Below are 24039 nucleotides of genomic sequence, written 5' to 3'. Positions count from 1 at the left end.
AGGGGCTATCTCTTCAGTTTGTAAATCTTGTTTTCAAATGAGCACAGAAAAAATCCATTGAATTTGATAAGAACCAAGTTGTATTTTAAAATCACATGCATGAACAATGATGCCCATAATGTGTGTTTTTTATTTGCATCTTGGGACTACGATCCCCTTTGAGGGTTTATGTTGTCCCCAGCAAGTACAAGATAAAGCAGGAAAGCTGAAAGTGAACTTTTTACTGAAAGCGAAACTTTAGCTGCCGAATTTTGTTGAGACTTTCTAAAGGGACTTCTGCACATCCCTGAAGGTTTAGCTTCAAATAAAATCTGAAGCAAAATTTTTGGTTCTTCCTCAGATGAAACATCTGAGGAATTTCAAGAAAAGGCAAATGAATTTTGGCAAGACTAGTGAAATCTCCCAAGGGGTTTTGCACATGCCAAGCTGAGATAAAACTTGCACAGGAGACTCTTTTTACAGACTGATATCCCTCTCTCTCTCTCTCTCTCTCTCTCTCTCTCTCTCTCTCTCTCTCCCCCTCCCTCCCTCCCTCCCTCCCTCCCTCCACATATGATGACATAGGGTAAGGATCTGCAACTTGTTGTGATTGGAGGCAATTTGACCCTTGAAGTGTATCATCTGATTCCAGATACCAATCCAAGGGTATGTGTGTGTTGTTTTTTTGGCAGCTGTGGAAACAGGACTTGGTGACTGGCCACTTAAGCGTCCCATAGATCTCCAAATATACCTTTCCACCAACCCCCCCCCCCCCCATAAAGGGTACTCTTTTAAGTCAGATTGGTGTATTGGTTAGTGAGCCTAGTACAGGCAGCTCACAACTTGCAGATATTTAAGTTGCATGCATTCAGCTTTATGCACTCGGCAAAAAAATAAATAAAAGGGGGCGGAATCAGGGTAGTTGTCTGGGAAGAAAGACTTTGGCAGTCGCACCTGCCACTGAACTCAGTGTGTTTTGACTATGTACGCTTTTGGCTTTACAGTACCTCTGGTTACGAACTTAATTCGTTCTGGAGGTCCGTTCTTAAGCTGAAACCGTTCTTAACCTGAGGTACCACTTTTGCTAATGGGGTCTCCCGCTGCCGCCGTGCAATTTCTGCTCTCATCCTGAGGTAAAGCTCTTAACTCGAGGTACTACTTCCGGGTTAGCGGAGTCTGTAACCCGAAGTGTTTGTAACCCGAGGTACCACTGTACATGCTATTCCCCAGAACATGACCCCTGCATAAATTGGTCTGTTCAGGGAAGTCCATGGTACAAGTCTCCACTCAGGCATGAAGCTCACGGGGTGAGTTTGGATCACTCAAACCTTGGTTCACCCACACACAGCATGACTGAGCCCACAGGGTGATGGTGAGCACAAAACTGAACGAGAGAACCATGTGTGCCACCGTGAGCAACTTGAAGGGAAGGCAGGATCAAAACGAAATAATGTGTTTTTTCATGGAAGGACTCCCCCCCCCCTTTGAATCACTCTTTCTTTTTCAGGTACTCTCTTCTAGGTCCTTTGCAAAAAAACTTTAGTCCACTGGGAAAGAGACATAAATATACTTTTGTTTGCTTGTTTGCTTCAGATATGAAAATGTTTAGGCCAGTGCTGTATGACAGCAACCCAACTGTTGCCCTTCTAGATGACTGACATGGGAGCTGGATGGAGTGGGAGCTGCAATTTGTTACAAGTGCTGCTATTTCCAGTGCCCTTCACAAACTACAGTTCCCAGGATTCTCAAGGATGGTTGAATGTGGTAGAAGAGTGCTTTAAATGTATGGCGTGGAACTGAACAATTGAGAAAAGGGAGAATAGAAAGGCAGTGATCCTGGCAGCCTATTGGAGCTGCTAATAGTCCATGAAAGGTTACAGAAGAGCTTCCTCAGAGGAGCAGTCTTAAAAGCTGATCTCATTCTCCGGAGGTTGCCAAAGTTCTGTCCTTCTGCGTGACATTAACATAAATGCAGCTGTGAGGAACTGGAAATTTTACTCCAGAGCTGCCTCCTGAGAAGAGTCATGTTGATGGCTGACTAGTTTATTGTGGGCATGAGCGTCAGTAGACAAGATCTGGCTTCAACAGATGTGCAATGTGAAATGAAGCGGTGGCGTGCACACAGATGCAGGAACAAAACATAAGGTTGGCTATTCAACAATCTGGAACATCAAAAACAAAGTGTTGTGTTTTTCTCCTCTATTAAACATCATGTGCACTGAACCTGTATATGTGCATATATAGTCACCATCTTTCCAGTTCACTTCATGGAACTGATGGGAGTGCCTACCAAAACACATGCCACAATATAGTCACTCTGCTACAATTTGCCCCTATGTACTGATAAATCCACAGAAAACATCTTGTTCAACAAAGACTTTTTCCTAAAGGACTCCATCAAATGCACCACACAGCTATGGCAATGCAATGACTGCTGTGGTATTTTTACCCAGTTTGACTGGCTAATCTGTGGTAAACTTTCTTCCACCCAATACCAAATATGGTAATCACTTAGCAACTCAGGATACAAGCTACTCAAGTTTCAGAGATGAACAGTTCCAGCTCCAAACATTTCTTTCTTTCTGTTGTCTCATTTTTCAGTCAGAACCACCTCTACTGCTTCTGTAAAAAAGCAGGAATACCAAGTGCCCAATCCAGTCAAGGTTAAGTACGTTTAAGTCCCATTTCTTTCATTGGAAGCGTAAAGCATGTGCTGAAATCAACAGGACCCAGATTACAAGTGCTTCAACTTAGGCTATATTGTGTTCAAAGAAGCAAGCAGGCAAACAAAACCCCAATGACTTCAATAACTGGAGAAAACACTTATGACAAAACCGGCAAATTAATTCTTCACCCTCTTAACTGTTCTGAAGGGCCATCGCTGCTTCAAAGCAGGGAACCTAAATAGGCAAAGCAGGCAAAATGTTGGACTACAACTATTTCCACCCCCTCTCTCTGTGAGAGGAGGTTGTCCTGTGTTGGTTTGCATATTGTAAAGCCTGATGGGGGCCTTCCCTCATTAGCAGTACAAAGTTCTTACAACTCATACTCTGAAGCCTCACAGTACCTGACGAGTCTAATGAAGGGTGCTTTGTTAGCAACAGCACCGGAGTGTTTGCAATGTATGCTGTATGCTTTTGATAGACAATCTCAAAAAAAAAATGAGGGTGGGGCCCTTTGCTGCCCTGGTTTTACTGTCTGTGTCTGTCACAAAAAAGGACCTACAGTCAAGCACAAAAACTAGAGAGGCCTGGCTGGATAATCCATCACCCTGTACAAAGCTTCCTGTTACAAAAATATAAACACACACACACACACACACACACACACACACACACACACTTTTACAGCAAGGACACTATCTTGAAATCCACTACTGCTAAGTGTGCTCCCTATAGTCATCAGGAGCATGATGGCTGCCATCTGCTCTAGGAACAGTCCTTGGGACTAAAATGCCCTCAGGGTGTACACAACCAAGGGCTCGCTCAGACTTGTGCTTGTCCCGTGCCTAGAAAGCATGGGTCTGGATGGTTTTCTGCTTGCCCCACGCTTTCAAGTGGTTTTGTCCTTGCCCCGCTGATTTCCTTTGGAAAGCCCACTCTTTAGCAATAAATCGGAGCAAACATCAACCAGAAGAAAGCCCAATTGATGTCTGCTCCGATTCAAGGGTGAAGACCAAATTTCATCGGGAGAAAGTAGCAGGGCGAGGGGATGTCTGGGTGAGCCCTCGGGAAGGCTTCTGCTTCCTTACTCACCATCTACAGGGCTGAGGTAATCATGAAGGTGCGTTGCACTGGCTGCTCCCGCACTCTGCATAAGGAGGTCCCCGTAAGGATTTGGATGGCTGGCCATGAGCGTCATCTGGTGATAGTAGTCCGCAGGGTTGGCTCCTGGAGGAGGAGGGGGCAGGCCAAAGAGACCTCGTTCTTTCAGATGCTCATGAGCTACTGCACGGGAGAAAGAGCGAAGGGGAAGAGGAGGGAGAGGGAGAAAGAAACAACAAGAATAAAATATTTCTGGAGAGTAAAACCGCTGCCGTGACACTAGAATCTCCCCCTCTCCCTGCCAAAAGGTTGCAGTTACAACTCTGACGTATGCTTAGGACGTGTGTGCTCTCTGTGGACAAAAGACACCAGGCTGGGGCCCTCCACATTCCTCCATTTCCGCAAATTTATAAACAATCTCTCATTTCCACCCTCCTTCTAATAATCCCTCTGTATGAACACAGAGTTCACCAGCGAGAGCAAGAGAGAGAGAGCAAGAGATAAATGGAGGAAAGGAGGGGAGGTGGTGAGGGATCCAAGTGCAGTAACGCTGTCAGAATTAACATCCCAGGCTATTATGAAAGAAAAAGACAAACACGGCCCAGTTAACGAGAAGCAGCATAAGAAAATTAAAGCAGGGTTCTAATACGCAGAGTGGGGGCGGGGGTTGTGTGTTTAGTGCCTGGCAGTAGAAAACCATTTGGCTTGCCAGAACCAATTATCCTCACTTTTGCCCATTTGTGAATTTTCAAACCTGCTTCTCCGTCCGCTCTCCATTAACTTATTTATTGTGGCTTGAAGGAGAGGGGGAGGGAGAAAGAAAGAAAACCGAAAGCCAGCACAAAGGCCCCTTTCTAACGCCAAGTAATAAGAATTTTTCTTTTGCCGGCAGGAAGGAGGCTCGGGAGTAGCAAGAGGGAGAAAGACTACAAGAGCAATAAAATGCATCTGTAGTTTGCTTAGAGCAGAGACTTGGAATCTTAACACTTGCTGGAGAGAGAGGCCTCTGGGACCAGCAAAACCAAATCAGCAGCAACAGAAAAGCCAGGCGTTACCAGATTGGTTAAGTCTGCCAGGCTGGATTCCAGTTCTGATTCTGCACAGCCTGGATGCTGGGCTTCATCAAATGTATAATACAAGTGGACAATTATTACAGACTATGGGCCATACAGCTGTCATCTGAGCATTTGCATGTAGGTATTTGGGCAGGTGGCTGCTACCTACTGAACTTGGTTTTTGGTATGACTAACTAATAGTGTCTTTTCCTATTTACCATTGACATGAATAGATAATGAGGACCAAGAGCGCCCAGGAATATTAAGGCCAGCAGCATTCCCAAGCATCATTTTCTTTTTCTTTTTAAAAATCAACCTTTCCCTTCAATCTGATCCTATTTCTATTCTCCTCCAACCTAGCACACAGCATAGGTGTTTTACCTCTCTTCTCCTCTAATAACATAAGACGCGTCCTTTTCAAATGCTTCAAATGGAGAGTTTACTTCATCCAGAACTGCCCTTGCCTATTGGTAGCTCCCACCGTGGAGACTATCCTTGAGGTGCATCGATACACAGGAACAGGTTTCAGCTGGCAGCTCAGCCAAGCCTATGTTCCCACTTACCGTCAGCTGGGCTGAGGCCTCGAGCTGCTGAGATCATAGAGAGGGTCGGACTGCCGTGCATGGAGCGGAGGTAGTGCTCCATATGGGGGTTCATGTACGCGTGAGGGTGGTTGAAAGGCGACTCTGCAGGCCCCGCAGGGTGTGGAGAAAGGCGGATGAGAGAGATGTCGGAGATGACAGGGCTACCACTCAGAGTAGGAGGTCTGCAAAAGAGTTAGAAAGAAGTCTCGTCAGTGGGGAGTTTTGTTCAGCATATTTTGGGTATATTAGCATACTGTGAAACACCAAAACAAATATTAGTTAAGACAGAACATTTAAGCTAGCTTAAACATTCTCAAATCTAGCCGACACCACCTTTTTTCACGGCCACAGGATCATCTGTTGAGGCAGAGAAAAACCGAGGTGTCTTATTTCTACACAGTACAGGCCTAGGGCTGTAAATTGATTAAATGTTTTTTAAACGTCTTTCAGCTGATTAGTTAGTTGCTACATGCACATACTTCTGCATATTAGCTATAGCCAGTGCTTTTTTTTCTGGGGGTATGCAGGGTACGCATACCCCTAAACATTTTGTAAATCTAAGTTTGGCCTCGTTGAAGGGCAGTATTTCAATATGAGTAGGAAAATGAGAGTACCCCCTAAACTTTTTTTAAATAGAAAAAACACACTGGCTACAGCCATTCCTGGGCAGGGACAACATGGCCGCTGTGCTCCATGCTTGAGCAACCTCCTGTTTAAACTACTTCTCCTTCAGACAACTTGGGGATGACAATACACCTGGTGATGTCCGAGTGCCCACTAGAGAAAACAGTTATTGCTTTCAAGCATTGTTGTGGGTTCCCAGAAGGTATCTTTTTTATTACATTTATATCCCACTTTTCCTGCAAGTTGCTCAAGGTGGCATACCACTCCCCCCCAGTGGCGTAGCGTGGGGGGTGCAGGGGGGGCCGGCCGCACCGGGCGCAACATCTGGGGGTTAGGGTTAGGGGGCGCAAATCCACGGGTTAGGGGGCGCAAATTACTTGCCTTGCCCCGGGTGCTGACAACCCACGCTACGCCACTGCTCCTCCCCATTTATCTTTACAAAAACACGCTGAGGAAAGTTAAGCTGAGAGTAAGTGACAGGCCCAAGGTCACCCAGTGGGGATTTGAACCCTGGTCTATTGGATCCTAGTCCAACACTCTAACCACTACACCACACTGCCTTTGATTAGGTCTCTGGTTAGCCACAGTGACAAGTAGAATGCTGGACTTGATGGGCCTTTGGCCTGATCCAGCAGGCTACTTGTATGTTTCTACAGGGTCCTGCTAGGTCCAATAGGACAAATGGAGCCCTAATTCTAAAATAACATTTTTTGAGGCGGGGGACAGACATTATCATTATATAATGATTCCCAACCTCTACCTGCAAGACAATGTAATTTTTGTTACATGGGGAATAGAACAAGGCTTCCCTACTTGGGGCCTGCTTATGCCATGGTGTGGCACACAGTTTGCTAGCATCTCTGGGATTTTGGCTGTGATGACATCACCCACCCCAGTGATCTGTGTGTGCAAAGCTCTATGAGGGTGCAAGCTTCCTGCCTCAGGAAAGGTTGGAGATAATGAGGCAACTGTGCAAAATGTACCAATTCAATTCATATTGGTAGAAAGGGCTGGCAGGGGAAGAGAAAAGCGAATCAAAGCCTGTGTTTCAGATTTGGCTTGAGATCGTTACAAATAATCTCTAGCCCCATCTGGAAAAAATGAAACAGGATTAAAAATAAAAGGAGTGATGTCATTAAGAAAACATCTGACATTTTAATGCTGAGGAAGCTAAATTCAAGTGTGTGTGACTCCATTGGGGAGGTGGGAGTAGGAGGGGGAGGGATGTAAATTGAAAGCAGTCCCAGACTACCCTGACCCACGGAGCCTGCCTTCATGCATAAGCCTCGAAAGAAATTCTCTTACATACACAATAAGCTTCCCCTTTCATCAATACTCAGTTTCTCCCAACAGGATTGTGAATGCCTTTGATGCCGGCTTGGAACTATGTATTACTTGGTTTATGACTCTTTTGAGTCCATTCCGATCAAACTAGGAGGCCAGCATCTAAAGCCTATTAACAATACCCAGGGCTTGCTTTCCATTTTTGCCCAAAGCTTATACGGGGAAGTGGAGTCCTTCACTGAAACTTTTTTTGCATTGGCTAAAAATGGGGATGCAAGATGACAGCATCAAGGTTTTAGCTGGAATGTGTGCTACATTATTAGGGAAAGTAATGGGTGTGTATAAGGGGAGGGGATGTCATCACCGAAATATTTTGTTGTCACTTTGGAAGGTCATTGTTTACACTGAAATTGGAAGCACCTGCTCAACACCTCAACATGCAGCATAGATGGAGAATGCAACAACATCTGAAAAATCAAGATGACCCACCAGCTAATTTATTTACAAAAAGGACTATGAATACTCTGTCCTCAGAAGGGAGAGCACCACCAAGGATGTAATAAAACAATCTACACTGGCCGTTACTGAACATAGGAAGCTGCCTTATATCAAGTCAGACCGTCTAGCTCAGTACAGTGGTACCTCGGGTTACAAACACCTCAGGTTACAAACACTTTGGGTTACAAACTCCGCTAATCCGGAAGTAGTGCCTCGGGTTAAGAACTTTACCTCAGGATGAGAACAGAAATTGTGCGGTGGCAGCGGGGCAGCAGGAGGAGGCCCCATTAGCTGAAGTGGCACCTCAGGTTAAGATTGGACCTCTGGAACGAATTAAGTTCGTAACCAGAGGTACCACTGTATTGTCTAAACTGACTGAAGTCAGCTCTTCAGGTTTCAGATGGGGGTCTTTCCCAAACTTACCTGGTAAAACCAGATGGAACCTGGAACCTTCTGCTTGTAAGACAGATGTTCTACCACTGGGTTAAAGCCCTTCCCGCTAAGGCATTCCAACAAAATGAGCAGGAGGTGTGTGAACAGCACAAACTAATACAACTGAAAACCACTTTCATATAATTATTGCTTATAGTTTCATGTGAAAAGGAGAGGTGTACCATGGAGTTAATCTCTGTCTCTGCTGTCATAAGCAGACCCATTTTAATAGCATCAGTAAGTTTAATATGTAATTACTGCCTAAACCATTTCCACTGTTGAACCAAATTGCTCCCAAGCCTAAGTATTTATGGATCATTTACCGGCTGCCACTTCATCTCCCACCTACAACACCTGGGGTCTTCTTAAGGGAAGGATGCCAGTGAAGAACAAACTATAGAACAACTGGAGAAAATTTAAGAGCACCTACTCTTTGGGTGTTTACTTCTTAAGTCTTTTCTTTTCCCAAAAAGGAAGTCTGGCTAAGCTCATATGGTACAACTAAATCTAATGAAGGATATACCTAACTGGTCATTCATGCCCCAGGCATAACGCTGAGAACTGTAGTTCTATGAAGATTTCTAACAGATAATACTTTGTACCTCACAAACTACAATTCCCATGATTCTTGGCAGGGGGAGCCATGACAATCTTACTGATATAAAACTCTTATTAAGCGTGAAGTATGTATTTGTAATGACAGAAAGAAATTGTTTTATGGTAAACAAATTGAACGATCACTTAAGGAATCAGAACCTTGTTTTAATTTTATATGGCTACGGCTGTGGTGCTGGATGCCTGTCTCTGATGACCAGTGATTCAAACTTGCAAATATTGGCTTGGATCCCAATAACAGTCTTTTCCAGAAAACTGCCTGTTACAATAAAATGCACTGAGTTCCGTCCAAAGGCAATTTTGTGCTAGAATAAATGCTTCTGCTTGTACAAACCAGAGTCCTAATTTACACCAAACCCTTTCCCCCATCTACTTACTACAGCCCTCTGTGCCATGTCTCATACATTTCCCAAGTTCCTACCTTCAGAAACAGCTTTTCAGGGGTACATGGGGATTGGAGTGCTTGAGTGGAAGTGCAATGCCACCACTAGACACAACCTAATAACCAGATTTTACATTTTCACTAGGAAGTGAGGATCAGCACCAGTTGTGGATATTTTTTGGCAAATTTTACCAATTCCCCCCACCCCCACCCCCTCAATCACCAGTGCTTATTTTAGTCTCTCCTTGGAGCACCTATGATGGGGAAAGATGAGGTACCTGGGAACTGAAGAGCGGGAGAAGGATCACAAGGAGAAAGGAGCAATCTTTCTTGGAGCATAATTTGCAGCCATGAAGAGATCTCAGATTATTTCACCAGCTGTCAATAGTTCCCCTTGCTGGTGCCATATTCTGAGCTACCTGTCAATGTTGAAAGCCACCCTGCTGTCTTAAGGTTTGATGTACATTCCTCCACAGACACAGGGAAGAGAGGGATCTCAGCAGTTGGGATGTGGTGGGGTGAAGGAACAGTGTACTACTGCCAGTAAGATATATTAGGACCTGACACCTGACACATATAATCAGCAGGACCTCAGGAATGTCACTTGTTTCCAGGAGTGCAATCAATTCCCTGCATCCTTGTGGGCTAAGGCCAAGCTTAATTTTCTCAACAGCTGTGGATTCTTTGATGGGCACAATGAAAACCAGAGTAAATGTATGGGGTTGTGTCCATCCTTGCCTGCGCAAAGACTTTCACTTGTGTGACATCACTTCCCTCCCTCTCCTGTCCCTGCCCACCCCACGCTGTTCTGGAGGACTGAGGGAACTTCCAGAACAGATTTGGGGGATGCATACAGGGAGCAGAGGAAGTTGTGCTTGAGCAAACAGAATGACTTTGCTGGATACAACCCATGTTTTAATCAATGTCAAATATGCTGAAGTAGAGCAGGTCAAAACTGCCTCCTGGGTCAGAAAATTAAATGCAGCAACACCAAGAGCAATATATGGAAGCACAGTTACTGGAAGGAAACCCCACTGCACATATAGATGTGGACGTAGTGATCCTCCTCAGCTTGCCTTGTGCCTTCACAAAGGAAACTCTTTGAGAAAATGTAGAAAAGTGTTCTTGTGTCTGCTCCCAAAATATAGAACGCCCTTCACTGCACCAGAGCTCAACACAAAAATCATTGTAAAGCTTTTTAGTTTGGCAGGATTAAGTTTTTAACAGGCATGAGACTTTTAATGTGAATCTTGATTTTGTCCTTCTGCCGTTTGCAGTTTGAATTCCAGCTTGGTCTACTTGTGCACCTAAGTATTATGGTGATAACAATCCTGAGATGGTTATAGTAGGTTGTTCCTTTTTTTAGATGAGCAGCGGGGGACCACCAGTTCTGAATGGTCCTCCATCAAAAACCCTGAAAGAATTACACAATAGGGAGATAGCCCCACTCATTCGCTGCTGTGCTCTTTTTTTGTTTGCAGGGAATTGTTGTTTTTACATGAAGTAATATTTTAAAATATTGCCCACCACCTGCAATCCAAAATGGGAAAATCCATTCTCCTAGCTCATATCGCTACCATCTCATTCCCACTGCATTCTGCTGTTTGGGCAGACCATACCTAAGAGCCATTTTTTTCACATCACATGAAGTTAAGTTAGGGTGATGAGTGCATGGTCTTATTTTGGCTTGGGGAAAGTTGTGTTCCAACATGCTGATTGCAGCCCACCAGGCATATATTATGACCAGATAGGTGCTTGAAAGCCCCTTTATTTTTGCTGTCAAAGGTAAGCAACAAAAGCAGATTTACTGAGGCCTTGGTGGACCATGGGTGACAATTTGTGTGGTCTTATGTGTACCTATACTTGTAAACTCTTTCAAGATAGCAAATTTTGCTGCAATCCTATACCAGTGAGGAAGCCCCATGGAGCACAATGGGACTTACTTCTGGGTCGACATGTATAGGATAGTGCTTTTTCCCTCATCAAACTTATCACATGAAATTCAACAGGCAGTGATAGGCCTAACTGCTATAGCCAATAGTGTATGGCTAAATCACTGAAATAAAGAAGGTGAACCTCAAATACGTAGCCCCTGCCCCTCCTAGGCAAACATCAAAGGCAGAAATTAGAATTGAGATGGGGACCTCTGAAACCAAATTAAATTAATGCGATAAAGACAGAACTTTGATTCAAACTTAATAATGGTGATTTTTGTTGCTGTTTAACATGCCTCACAACCCACTTTTACAGGCATATGTTTCCATGCTACATCAAAGGAAGTAAACATTCTGCTTCAGGTCCTAATATCCTTTTTTTAAATCTAATTATCGTACTTACATGTTCTTTCTATTTTAAGTCCAGCAAGCCCTAACTTTTTTTGGAACAAACCTTTCTGCAACAATGAGAGTTGAGCTGATGGCTCACAAGTTCCTCTTAGCAGAATGTTTTTCTTTTTTAATCCATAGAAGTTGTAAGTACATTTTAAAGCCAGCTCCCAACATTCTGTCACACGAGAATGATTAAGGCTGTACTCTTAACCCAGTGAGATTGTGGAGAAGTTGGCGCTTCTGGGACTGGGCCACCCCAAAAGAGGACAGGAAGACAGGTGACACAATATTATGACAGTGTCCCCAAATGAAGCACTTTATTTCTTCTCCAGAGGAATGAATGACAACCTTTTACTTATACAAAAGAACTCAAGTTGTATCTGTATCCATGCTCTGGTAATCTTGTTTAGATTACTGTATGTGTTCCCACCTCTGAAAATGGTAGTGATGGACTCTGTCCACCCCACCCCACAACGTACAGAGAGCATGTGGTCCCCACCAAGGGGTGTTTGTGAATTCAGGACCTCCGCACTTTGGAACGGCCAAAGCTCAGTAGTAGAACAGCTCTTTTGCATGCAGTATATTCCAAGTTCAATCCCCATCATCTCTAGGTAGGGCTGGGAGAGACTTCTGCCAGTGAATGCAGACAATACTGAGCTAGATGGACTAATGGCAGTAAAATACCATTTGGACTTATAGGTTTTTGGCAAAATGAATTTATAAAAGAATGTTTTGAGAAAGGTGCAGGAGGAAAGGGGGCAGTTAGACTAAGCATACATCATGTATCATGAAACATGTCTTCAACCTAGGAGCAACAGCTCTGGGCCTGTCAAATACGTAAGTGACCATTGTAGTTGCACATCATTAGAAGAAAAGCCTAGGCAGCAGTGACTGGGCTCTCTTATCATGTCCCTGTGTAATGTTGAAATGCTTCTGTAAGTGCCACGACTGCCTAAAACTACTGTGCAGAAATTAATGCACCCCCAGAGAGGCATACTTATAATGATGCGCTTAACTCTCTCATTGAAATCAACAGACCTTTTTAAAAAAAAAAAAAAAAATACTTATCTGTGGCTGGATTGTAGCAATCAATAGGAGGAAAGCAACCTACCTACCAGCCAATCACAGCTTTCCATTATAAAGGTAACAGCTTTCCATTGTCTAAGCAGAGGCTTCCGCCAGGCCTCATCTCTCATTCTCTCAGCACATGCCTCTGTTTCTTATGCAGACACATATCTGTACACAAATCCCATTCTGCTTGACCCCAAGATCACCCTGCTTCCATTACAACATTGTTGTAGGCTGAACCAGACTTGCTTCAGTGCCAGGCCTAGAATGCCATTCCCTTTGCGGAGCAGTAATAAAGAAATCGCTGTTTTAAGCTGACAAAGAACAGATTTCGTACTGAGTAAACACTGGTGTTTTGGTAGGGAAATTAAGTTATAGAATTGTTTCTAGAAAGAGAAACCGACTCATACAGATGGACTTTGTTAAGACACTACAATCTGGTACCATCCACACAGGTGAATTTTGAGTTCTATAGGTGGGTAGTTAGTTAGTTAGCTGATTATAGATATAGACAGAGAGACAGACAGACAAACAGATAGATAGATGATAGATAGATGATAGATAGATAGATATAGATAGATGATAGATAGATAGATAGATAGATATAGATAGATAGATGATAGATAGATAGATGATAGATATAGATAGATATGGTGTTGCTTATATAAGGCTAGATGGCCTGCTTTGGTTGCAATATGAAATGCTTGGGTGCACCAGAGAGGGGGAGTGTGTGAGCCAATACAGTGGGTTGCGAACGTGATCCGTGTGGGATGCATGTTCGCAACCCGCCTCTGCGCACACGTGGGTTGAGATTCGGTGTACATGCGCAAAGTGCAATTTAGCACTTCTACACATGCACGACTGCCGAAACCCGGAAGTAGCCCGTTCCGGTACTTCCGGGTTTCGGCAGTCCACAACCTGAAAAAACGCAACCTGAAGCGGACTCAACATGAGGTACGACTTTACATCAAAATATTTATTTTCTCTCAGTGTCCCTGTTTAACCATGACAATAAACCACAGGGTGATGTCCAATTGGTGTGCAATTTTCAGTGATTCCTCCTCTCCCCTGCAACCCCTATCAGCTCTGGGGGAATCTTCCAATCCTTCTGAGAAGATTCAGTGAGGGTGAGGAACTGAAAGAGAGAGGGGATATTGCTCAAAATGGTTTCATTCCCCATTTCATGGATAGATGTATTCCATCCATGTAAATACACCAAGTGGATGCCACCCTCTGGTTTATTGTTATGTCTGAACACGGAAACTGAAAGAAAAGAGATTTTTTGCCATGTTGGAGGAGAATGAGTCTTTTGTGTTCATTCCTGAATCTGTGCGCTTAAGACTGTGTGCTTGAAAGAGTAGTGGAAAACTGGCCAAATCTAGGGCTCTTTTTATGATCTGAGATTTCTGCAATGTATGGCATATGATTTTTACCATTTAGCAGTGGACAGAAGGCTTACTTATACACAGTATAATGTTTACAGTAGGCTGTCAGCATGTAGCATGACGTAAGTCCAAATGCTAGCCAAATAGATATTATTTGTTCTATACATAAAGCATTCAGCAAGTTTTTTTTTTAAAGGCATGCTTAGTCTAGAGTGCAAAGAAAATACATTCATTTTTGCTAATTTAAAGTAAAATATGACTCATTTTAAAATGAGACATTTGGCTGCAATCCTAACAGCTTAGCCATTTGCCAGTTACTGAAAACCATCCTATTTAAATTCTATATAAAGAGTACTTATATAAATAAAAGACTTTATATGTATTGCAGTTTTACAGAATATAAAAGCCAGCCAGATTTCTGAGCAGCCAGCTCAGAGAGAGGGAGAGATGGAAACCGGAGTATAGAAAGATTCCTCTTCAATCCTCTTGCTGGTATATTTCGGAACATGGGCACTTTGTATGAGACTTCCCTTGCACTTGATTCAGAAGTTGCAGCCACATACTTGCCAACTGTCTCGATTTAGTTGGGACACCCTGAATTTTGGATGTTGGCAGATACCGCCAGACTCCTCTGCACACTGCTGGGCACCTGGATCCCCTTGCACCCTTGAGAGCGCAGTGTGTGAACCACCTCAGCATGGTGGTGGGGTGCATGCTGGGTGAGCAGAGAGGAGTGTGTGGCAGTGGTGCAAACTGTGCTCGGCTGGGATGTGTACCCTGCCCTGTCTGGGAGGTGAGTTGTCCAGTGGGTGCCCACAGTCCCTGAGTGGCAGTGGCGGTGGTGCCTAAAGAGCCACTACCTCTGTCCAGTGTTAGAGGAGAAGAAGGCAAGCTCCAGCTCCCTCCATGCCTCCTCTCTGCCTCCTGATTGGCTTTCCTCACTGGCAGCTGGCTTTAAGGAGAGAGTGTGCACTCTCAGTCTCCAGGAAACCTGCAACTTGGAGATTCTGGCCCTCAGGAGACCTTCCAACTTTACAGTTCTGTAAGTCTATGATTCTCTTAGCGAAAGACACAAGCCACACATGTCCCAGTTTCCCCCTGCGGCATGTTAGAGTGAGACCCTATCAGCATACGACACCTCTGCTCAGAGATCTGTACTGTCTGCCAATCTGCGACTGCACCAAGTGCTACTATTAACCCAAAACCTTGACAGCCATTTACTGGCAGGGCCACCTTACCCCGTATATGGCCACTTGGCCACTTCTATCTGTGGAGCTGGCGCTGTTCCTTTCCAACTAGCGCAGTCTGGTTGCCGGGCCGAATTGTGAAGGCATCCATGGCAACTAAGTAACTGGAGTTTTGCAAACCTGTTTATAATTACTTGTAACCCCTATGCATACCATTCTTATTCAATCATTCTCTCTGGCTTGGCTTTTTTTCTTTAAAAAATGAAAATAATAAGGCTGTGCTGTATTCCAAGAACCATAAAGTGGAATACTACTGCCATGGGAAACTCCCCCCCCCCCCCCCAATGAACAAAAGCCTAACAAGGTGCCTGTCTGCCTTTAGGCAGATTGGTGAGGATCAGCCCTAAACCCACATTTACATACAAGGAAACAGGGCCAGGAGGCCAGCTGGAGCTCCCTAAATGAGGTTGTTGGAATGAAGCCATTAACCCAATCAACGTTTATAAGGAATAGAGCGTTAAATACTACTGGGTTGCTGGCTATTAAATTATAAAGAACAGGGGTCTCTTTATGGAATCCACCAGAGTTCTGAATTTAACTGGGCAATCCTATAGATGTCAACCCAAGAGTAACCCTGGTTGAATACAATAGGTTTTATTCAATCTTAGTAATAATCTGAGGAGACCCATTTAAATGAATAGGCATGACTAACTTAGGCCCATTAAGTTCAGAGGGTATACTCTGTGTAAAATTTCACTGGATACAATTGACTTCAACCCAGGTAAATGGGTATAGCTAAGGTGGGCAACCTTTTTTCTATTGAGGGCCACATTCCATTGGAGGAAATCTGCTGGAGGCCACATGTGAGTGGTTGGAGCCACTCCATTTTATTTTTCTTTCTGCCACCTCATTCTCTCTCTTTCTTTCTTCCCATCCAGTAGGCTGCTGGTGAGGGGCAGATTCCTCTTGCCAGAGGTTGAGACTGAAAGCATGCAGACAATTTATGCAGTTGGTCTGAGGGCTGCATAAAGTTAGGTCTGGACCACTGGTTACTGGTGTTGGACTGTATCCCAAAGGCCATATTTTTTTTAGTCACTGAAAAGACAGCAAGTATTTTGCAGTATTTGGTTCTTTTGTTTATTTTACACTTTTGCAGTAGGAGGAAATGCCGTTGTAGGCACCACAAAAAGGTGGCGCCTTTCACAGACAGGGACAATGCTCATGAAATGAACTCTTACATTTCAGTTCAGCACTAACTTGAAACTCTAATCCAATCAAAGAGTGCTTAGCACTCGATAAACCCCAGGAAGATTACTTTTTGTGTGTAGCAAGAGTGATCATGGACAGCGGAAATTAAATTGGGGAACCTGAAACTCTTAAATGCAGGAAAACCTTGTACATAGGCACAGAAGCCCATAGTGAACCATGGAGTTGGGAGCAACCTTTATGGCTTGGTGCACATGAAGACCACAACACTGTATTGCCAAGGACAGGTGTGGGGAACCTGTGGCCCTCCAGATGTTGTTTGACTTCAGCTCCCATAATCTCTTACCATTGGCCATGTTAGCTAGAGTTGATGTGAGCTGGAGTCTAGCAACATCTGGAAAGCACCAGGTTTGTCACCCCTGGCATAGTAGAAAAGTCCACACTGAATGAGAGATTTGGCTTTGGGTTGGGAGAAACCAGCAAAAATTAGAATCTTAGGGTGCATTCATTGCACCATTTTCTTCTTCCACAGTACAATTTTCTGCAATCACCTTGGGAGTAATTCTAAAAGAATGCTGAACTTGGATGCCCTTACATTTTTTCCTGTCTCGAGAGAAAACAAGCAAACATTTAGCATCATCAGATTATTTGCAAACTTATGGCTAGGAAGTTGAACTTAGCTCAGATTTTCCATGAATAGTTGTATGAGAAGTCAAAGGATAAAGTTCAAAGGATCCTTAATGAATAATCAGATTGCATGAAGGCCTTGAGGAACATACAAGGGTGGAATACGGAGCCTTTAAATCAAAATGCAGTATTTTATTTTAGGGGGCCCCTTCTTTTTAACCTATAAAACTGAGGGGTGCTTAATGCATTCATGTGCGAGAGAGTGCATGAGTCCCAAGATTTGTCTTGTAACTGCATTTTTAAAATTTGTGTTCTGTTTCTGATTATTTCTATTCTCTTTCAACTTTGATCTGTGTTTTGGGTTCTGAGTTGCTTTGTATAAAAGGAAGCTCTCTGTTCCTGATTCCTGTTATCACGAGGGACTGAGAAATGGCTGTAAACTTTCCCCTTTTTGGTCAAAGTGCATGAAATTTACGGGCACATAAGGCCCTTCAGAGTGGATAAAGCCTCCCAAATTAATTTCAAATAGATCAGGGGAAGTTAAATGGTTTCTCTTCCCTCCTTTATCTCTTTTCTGGGTAGTAGGAAACAAGGCCTTGTCTCATTCTTACCTTAGAAGAATTATGAGTATCTGAGTGATGCATATTCTTTTTTAAGGAAGGGGAGGGGGGGACTTTGCAGCTTCATGCCAGCCTTCCTTTCCAGTGAAAGGTTGTTTGTGTCCTCCAAGAGAACCTACAATATGAGGCTGTTTGGAACACTGGCTGAAGAGTTTTGAAGAGTTCTGAATTTTGTTTTGTTACAGCAGAGCAACATAGGATTTTTTTGAAAAATGAAGCTTTTAACTTGTAGAAAAATCCTCTGCTGCTGGGCTTCAAACAACAACAACAACAACCCAAAGCTTTTCAGTGTTCTTCAAGCAACATTTGAGACAGCCTCACTTTTTACAAAGCCCAAAGACCTACAGAAACATAGCAGTGTATAGGAAATGTCACAGAAAAGCACAGAAACAGAGTGACACGAGGCTTCATGGCAGCCCTGATCTGAGCTGGAGGGGAGTGGCTATTGACAATTTACTTTTACACAGGGAGGAGGTGAGAGACCCCTGAATAACCCCAATTCACTTCATTATTCAGCCCACACAGAGAACTGATGCACCCTCCTAGCATGTGCATAACCATTTTTCATCAGCGGATTTCCCCCCTCAACTCTCAGGGCTGCTTTTCCCACTGAGAACATGCTTTGCACTTAATTTAAACAATGAGTGGGAAACCTGTAGCCCTCCAGATGTTCCTGGACAGCAGTTCCCATCAAGCCCAGGCTGCATGGCCAATGGTCAGGAATGATAGGAGCTGCAATCCAGCAACATCTGGAGCCCCACAGGCTTCCCGCCTACAGTTTAAACCAATGGAACTTAAAATGCTTCACCAAGGCTGGATTGTGTCCAGTGAAAGAAAACGATAATAAAACCAAATTATGATGCATCTCTCCTGTGCGTGGAGGGTAGAATGAAGGCAAGGAAGGAGGAATGAGATGGTTGGCTTTTTTTGCCCTACTCCACAATAACCATCACCTTCCTTAGTTATGATGCATGTTGGGTGCATGTGCTGCTTCCTTGGCTGCATTTGGCAACCTGGTCCTAGGGTGAAAAGGCTGCCTGTAGGGTCTGGGCCACTGGATTGCTCAGGGAAGGAGTACGCCCATCAAATGCCATGAATGAGCTGGGGGAAGAGGAAGTGGAGTAAATTAGGAAGCCAGGCTGGCCAATCAACATCCCCAACACCCGTCTCTTCTCATTCATTCCTTGTTCTGCTGATTTCCTGCCCACTGTGCATGGAGTTCCTCTGCACTACTCATCATTTGTGGAGGGGATTCATTGCAGACTATATTTTGCAGGCCCAAATTGGCAGGATAAGCCAGCTAGGTCTTTTGAAACACCTTCTAATTTAATGTACCCGGTTCTTGCCACTGTCAGAGAGAGAGACAGAGACAGAGACAGAGAGAGAGAGAATATGCTGGTCTGATGGGCATGGTTACTCTTATGGCCTTCTTTTGCAATGCATTTCTCTTATGACTGTCATGAGAAATATTCATGATGAGTTATTTTATGCCTCAAAGCAAACAGTGACAAAAGCATCCTTAAAGTTGTTAAATCTGAAATTTAACACATGGTAAAGTCCTATGAAGCTAAGAGGAGATGCAAGCACAATGATGAAGAAGCAAAGAGACAGATTTTAAAGTTTAGCTGTGAAGTAAAAAACTAACTTCAAAAGTGGCCCTTTTTATGTTATTTGTTTATTAACCACAAGTTTGCATCCCTTGCTCTACCAGCAATCATTTGGCACATGTGGTCACACTGTGGGATCTTATTAGAGGTTTTTTAAGTGAGGTACTTGGTCAGCCGCTCCCTAGCCCTCATTTGGCTTGTACAGAACAAGCATCTAAAGAACTTGAAGAAACCATATTGAGGAAGATTGTTTAAATGGATGCAGCAGCTGTTACAGGAGCATAGCTGTCAACTTTCAGATTTGAAAATAAGGGATCAGCAGCCTCGAAAATAAGGGACCAGAAGCCTCACCTGTCCCGGGGACAGTCTACGGGATATGTAACAATCCGGGATAGCAGCGGGAAGCAGTGGGAAATGGCGCTGGAATAAGGGAATTTCCCGCAAAAAAAGGGAAGGTTGCCAGCTATGTACAGGAGACCATATCAGAAGAAATAGACCGGCAGAGCAATCGCAGACCAATTATCAGAAGTTCTGCTGACTTAAATGAAATGTATTCCCAAGTAAGCATGCTTAGGAGTGCAGTCTAAATGTGTCATGTTTTGTGTTATAAGCCCATTTTCATATCAATTCTTAAAATAGCAATCTAGTACCTAGTTCAAGGCACTATCTTGTGCCTAATCAGTATCTGGTGCATGGAATGTACAATGATGCACCTCTGGCTTGGCATCAAATTAGAGGCCTCAACGCCCACTTGAAATCATTTGGATGAGCCAAAACATAGTGCAGATATGGAGACGATTAGCCTGATGGGCACCCAACTCTGTTTTTAATTTTTTTCCCAAGAGCATGTTTTGTTCAATGAAATTCTGGCAGAGCATTCAGATCCAGACCTCTGCCAAATCAGGCCTGCTTTTAACCACAACCACTTGGGTGGTCCAGCAATAGACTGCAGCCTGTAGGATCTTTCAAGCCACATAGTCTAATTGCATTGACTCATCTCTTCCTCCTTTCAGATGTTTTGCAGCATGGAACTGCATGGGGATCTTCTGGAGAAGACCACGTTCTTCTGTTTGTGACTGACTGCACACTTATTGACTGAACCATGGGTTCCAGTGACTTCACCATTTCTGTTGGTTCTCTTGGTATAACCCCGCCAAATTCCAACACAGCATCTTTGCAAATCTAAAACACAGACTAAATATTGTGTTTTAGTTTCACATTCTGTTTGTATATTTCTAATTGTCAAGCAACATCTCATTCTAAAACAATTTCGTTTTTAAAAAACCCAACTAAGTCATACTAAATCAAATTGTGAGCTTTCCCTCTCTCAAAACAAACTTTGTTCCACAGAAATATGTGCAGAAGGCAAATAAGCTTCAGTTTTTGGCACACACAAAAATACAAATCAGCAATCTGTACACATACTTAGAAAACAGACACTGTACCTGTTAAAGAAGTATAATTGAAGGACACAGAACTTAATTCAACACGGGTCTACATGAGCTCTGATGTCACACAAATTAACATGTCTGCTTTGGTTTGTGACCTGACATGAACCCCTCTTGGCACATTACTTGTGTACAGAGGGCAAGTGTGTTGGCTAGGGATGCCCAGTTACCCCTGCCCCTTCTAATACTATCACTGTGGTCAACATAATGTTTGAAGTGGGGGAAACTTTTCTGTGCTTCCCCGCACAGAATCTTGATTGCCTGAGATGAAAATCAAACTGTTCAGACTGCCAGGATATGTAATGTTGCTACATTTATAGTATGGGTATGGTGGGTTTTTTTTTTTTGTATGCTGTTACATTTGCTATATGTTGCTGCTTTGTTATTGCGGTTATTGTGAAATTATGATTGTGATTTTGTGATTTATTAATGGTTGTAAGCTGTTTTGAGCATTATATTTTTGATCACAGAACAAAAAACATGGGCAGCTAGAATTATATTTGATTATACCATGAGAACCACAGCAACATCCCATGTAGGCAGCGACAGTAGCTATGAATGTTTTTTCTCCTATCACTGGAAGGATGGCTGCCATCTTTTCTCTTTCTCATATATATATACTTTGCAGCCATCAAATCAGCCTGTACAAATCAGCCTGTACAATATCGCAAAAGGCTGTTATTTAGACTACGTTCTAGTGTACTGACATATGTTAAGGGTCATTTTAGCTGTATATTTATACATCTAGTATATTTTATCTTACTGTTTTACTTTTTGAAAAAAATGTAAGCCACTCTAAACTTGTGCTTTTAGAGAGAGTTATAAATGGAAAGAAATAATAAAAAAGATGTCCTCCAGTGGATTACCAAATAGCTACTAGCACTAAGTCAGAGATGGAAAGAGCTCAGTAGAGATCACATAACAATGAAATACACATAAACACATAAACAATTTATTTCCTTTTACTCCAACTCCCAATAAATGCAGTACATACAATGATATTTGTATGTAGGTCACAAGGTACTTCCCTGGTTTTATCGGTCATCTAACTTCTGTTCTCTATTACTGTCGCTCTTACTAAATGAATAACGTAAACAAAAATTAAACAACAGCGATAATGGGCCTGTTTAACATACAGACTTACAGGACGCATGTCTACTCAGAAGTAGGTCTCTTTGTATTCAATAGGACTGACTTCCAGGTAAGTGTGAAGTGTGAAGCCTTAGATAACATTTATACCATTGTAATGGCTGAGGCTTCCCCTCAAAATGCTTAAGAATAGTAGTTTGACAACGAAAATTTACCTCTTAAAGACCCCTGCTCTCTCTCTCACAGGACTACAATTTCCAGGGGTTCCTAGGGAGACAAACTGGTAGCAGAACTAGTTTAAGTATACATTATCTAATGTCAGCTTCATAGAAAGCCCTAGTGAGTGGTGTAGATTTTACCAAATGTCATGAGGTTGACCAAACAGCTACAATAAAACAACTCTTTGCACATTCAATTGCTAACTTTGAGTTTGGATGAACTTCCAGCTCTAAAGAAGCAAAGAAACATCGATCAAAAAAGCCAAAGACTTAAAAGCAAATCCTGTAGAAAGGTACATAAGAGTGAACACTGTGGCATCGTCAAAATGTGCGTTATGAAGTTAAACTGGCTTATAAGTTTCATTTTATAAAAAGTGACTTTAAAGACAGGTGTGTTCCTTTTTTATCTGCGTGTGGATACTAGATAAGCTATATTTTTTTGACAGAAGTATGTCCTTTTGATGTAATGGACTAGACGCAAATAACTCCAAAGAGATTTTCCCCAAGGAAAGCCTGTGTGCACAAGGTTATGTGCTAACTGTAACCTAATTTGCCAAATATAAGGTTTGTCCCCACAGACCAAATCTGGGAGATTATAATAGGGAATGCTGCCCAATTATTTGTTATACCATTCGATAAACTGATAGCAGTAATGTACACCCAACATATGGAAGGGATAAGAGAAGAAGAGTTTGGATTTGATATCCCGCCTTTCACTCCCCTTCAGGAGTCTCAAAGCGGCTAACATTCTCCTTTCCCTTCCTCCCCCACAACAAACACTCTGTGAGTTGAGTGGGGCTGAGAGACTTCAGAGAAGTGTGACTGGCCCAAGGTCACCCAGCAGCTGCATGTGGAGGAGCGAAGACGCGAACCCAGTTCCCCAGATTACGAGACTACTGCTCTTAACCACTTCACCACACTGGCTCTATAAAAGAGGCCTATAAAATGAACAGAGGCAGCTAGAAAGGAAGACTGGTATAACATAAAGTTCCCACTAGAGGCGGAAAGTGATACGGTGATACAACAAACACAGTAAGAATAAGTGCCTGTCTAGTATGCTGGGGGAGGGACTTTTTCTGTCCTGGAAATTTATTTCAAAATACAAATTACTTGGCCAATTTAACATGCAGATGCAGATATAATTGTAGATAAGCAAAGATCATAAGGATCCTGTTACAGCAATTGATTTCAGCTTGGAGGAGTGTGCAAGGTTGCTGCTGAAATCAATAAGGTTGGAAAGTGCTTCACATTATGCCAGTTGTTTGGCTTTAAAAAGGGGAGGGGAGATGTCATAGCCCTACTTGGGTGTTCAGCTTGTATGTGAGTTTTTGTTTTCACCAGTGAAAGTGCTGACAAGCCCTGTCTCCCAGTCTTCTTTTTCCTCATCCTCCATAAGGCTGAATGTATGCAGTAGGGAGCCTACTCTTTAATCCAGGGGTCGGCAACCTAAGGCAACAAGTGGCCCATGGGGGTTGTTTAACTGGCCTGTGGACCCCCGCTGCCTGCTCAGGGACCCCTTCCGCCCGCTTGGTTGGCTCCCGTGTGCAGCACTAAACCGGCATGGAGCAGAGCGGGGACCGCCTTCCGTGATGCTGGCTGGCTTCCCATTGGCTGCAGGAAGCTCCTGCAGCCAATGGGAAGCTGTGCATGACTCCTCCGTGCTGGAAATAGTATTTGCGCATGCGCCTGCCCACCATGGCATCTGTGGGACCATGAACCGGCCTAAGCCACAAAAACATTGCTGACCCCTGCTTTAATCCCTTCCTGCACAATAAGGCCCCTTGCTTTAGACCTTTGCTTTCCAATACATGGAGGACTGAGAAGAGAGGAGGAGGAGGATATATGCTTGGGTGAGGTGGGGGCGGGGCGGGGCAGGAGAGAGTCTTGGCAGCACACCTCCCACTATCCCTCACACAGTGGAAATCAAGTGTACAATTGGAACACCCATATAAGACAAAAAAATCAGAATACGTAGGATATAATCTGGAAACTATTTGGACTGTTGTATCTGACTCAAAGTAGACTGGTTGGAAGTCTACT

At 43.4% G+C, this 24039-nt stretch overlaps 1 protein-coding gene across 1 annotated transcript in view; it reads right to left on the bottom strand.

Annotated features, from left to right (window-relative positions):
* The window catches only part of GLI2 (GLI family zinc finger 2), a 201339-nt gene that overhangs the window by 31423 nt on the left and 145877 nt on the right, over positions 1-24039 (bottom strand). Inside the window, exons 4-5 of the mRNA XM_079968565.1 lie at positions 5362-5564; positions 3735-3926 (exon numbers count right to left, since the gene is read on the bottom strand). Coding sequence (XP_079824691.1) covers positions 3735-3926; positions 5362-5564 — 395 coding nt within the window. The remainder of the gene's footprint in view (positions 1-3734; positions 3927-5361; positions 5565-24039) is intronic.

The sequence above is a fragment of the Podarcis cretensis genome (genome assembly GCF_951804945.1).
Source record: "Podarcis cretensis genome assembly, chromosome: 1".
In the NCBI taxonomy this organism is placed as follows: domain Eukaryota; kingdom Metazoa; phylum Chordata; class Lepidosauria; order Squamata; family Lacertidae; genus Podarcis; species Podarcis cretensis.
The sequence above is the reverse complement of the archived record's forward strand: the minus strand, read 5'-3'. Positions and strand labels throughout refer to the sequence as shown.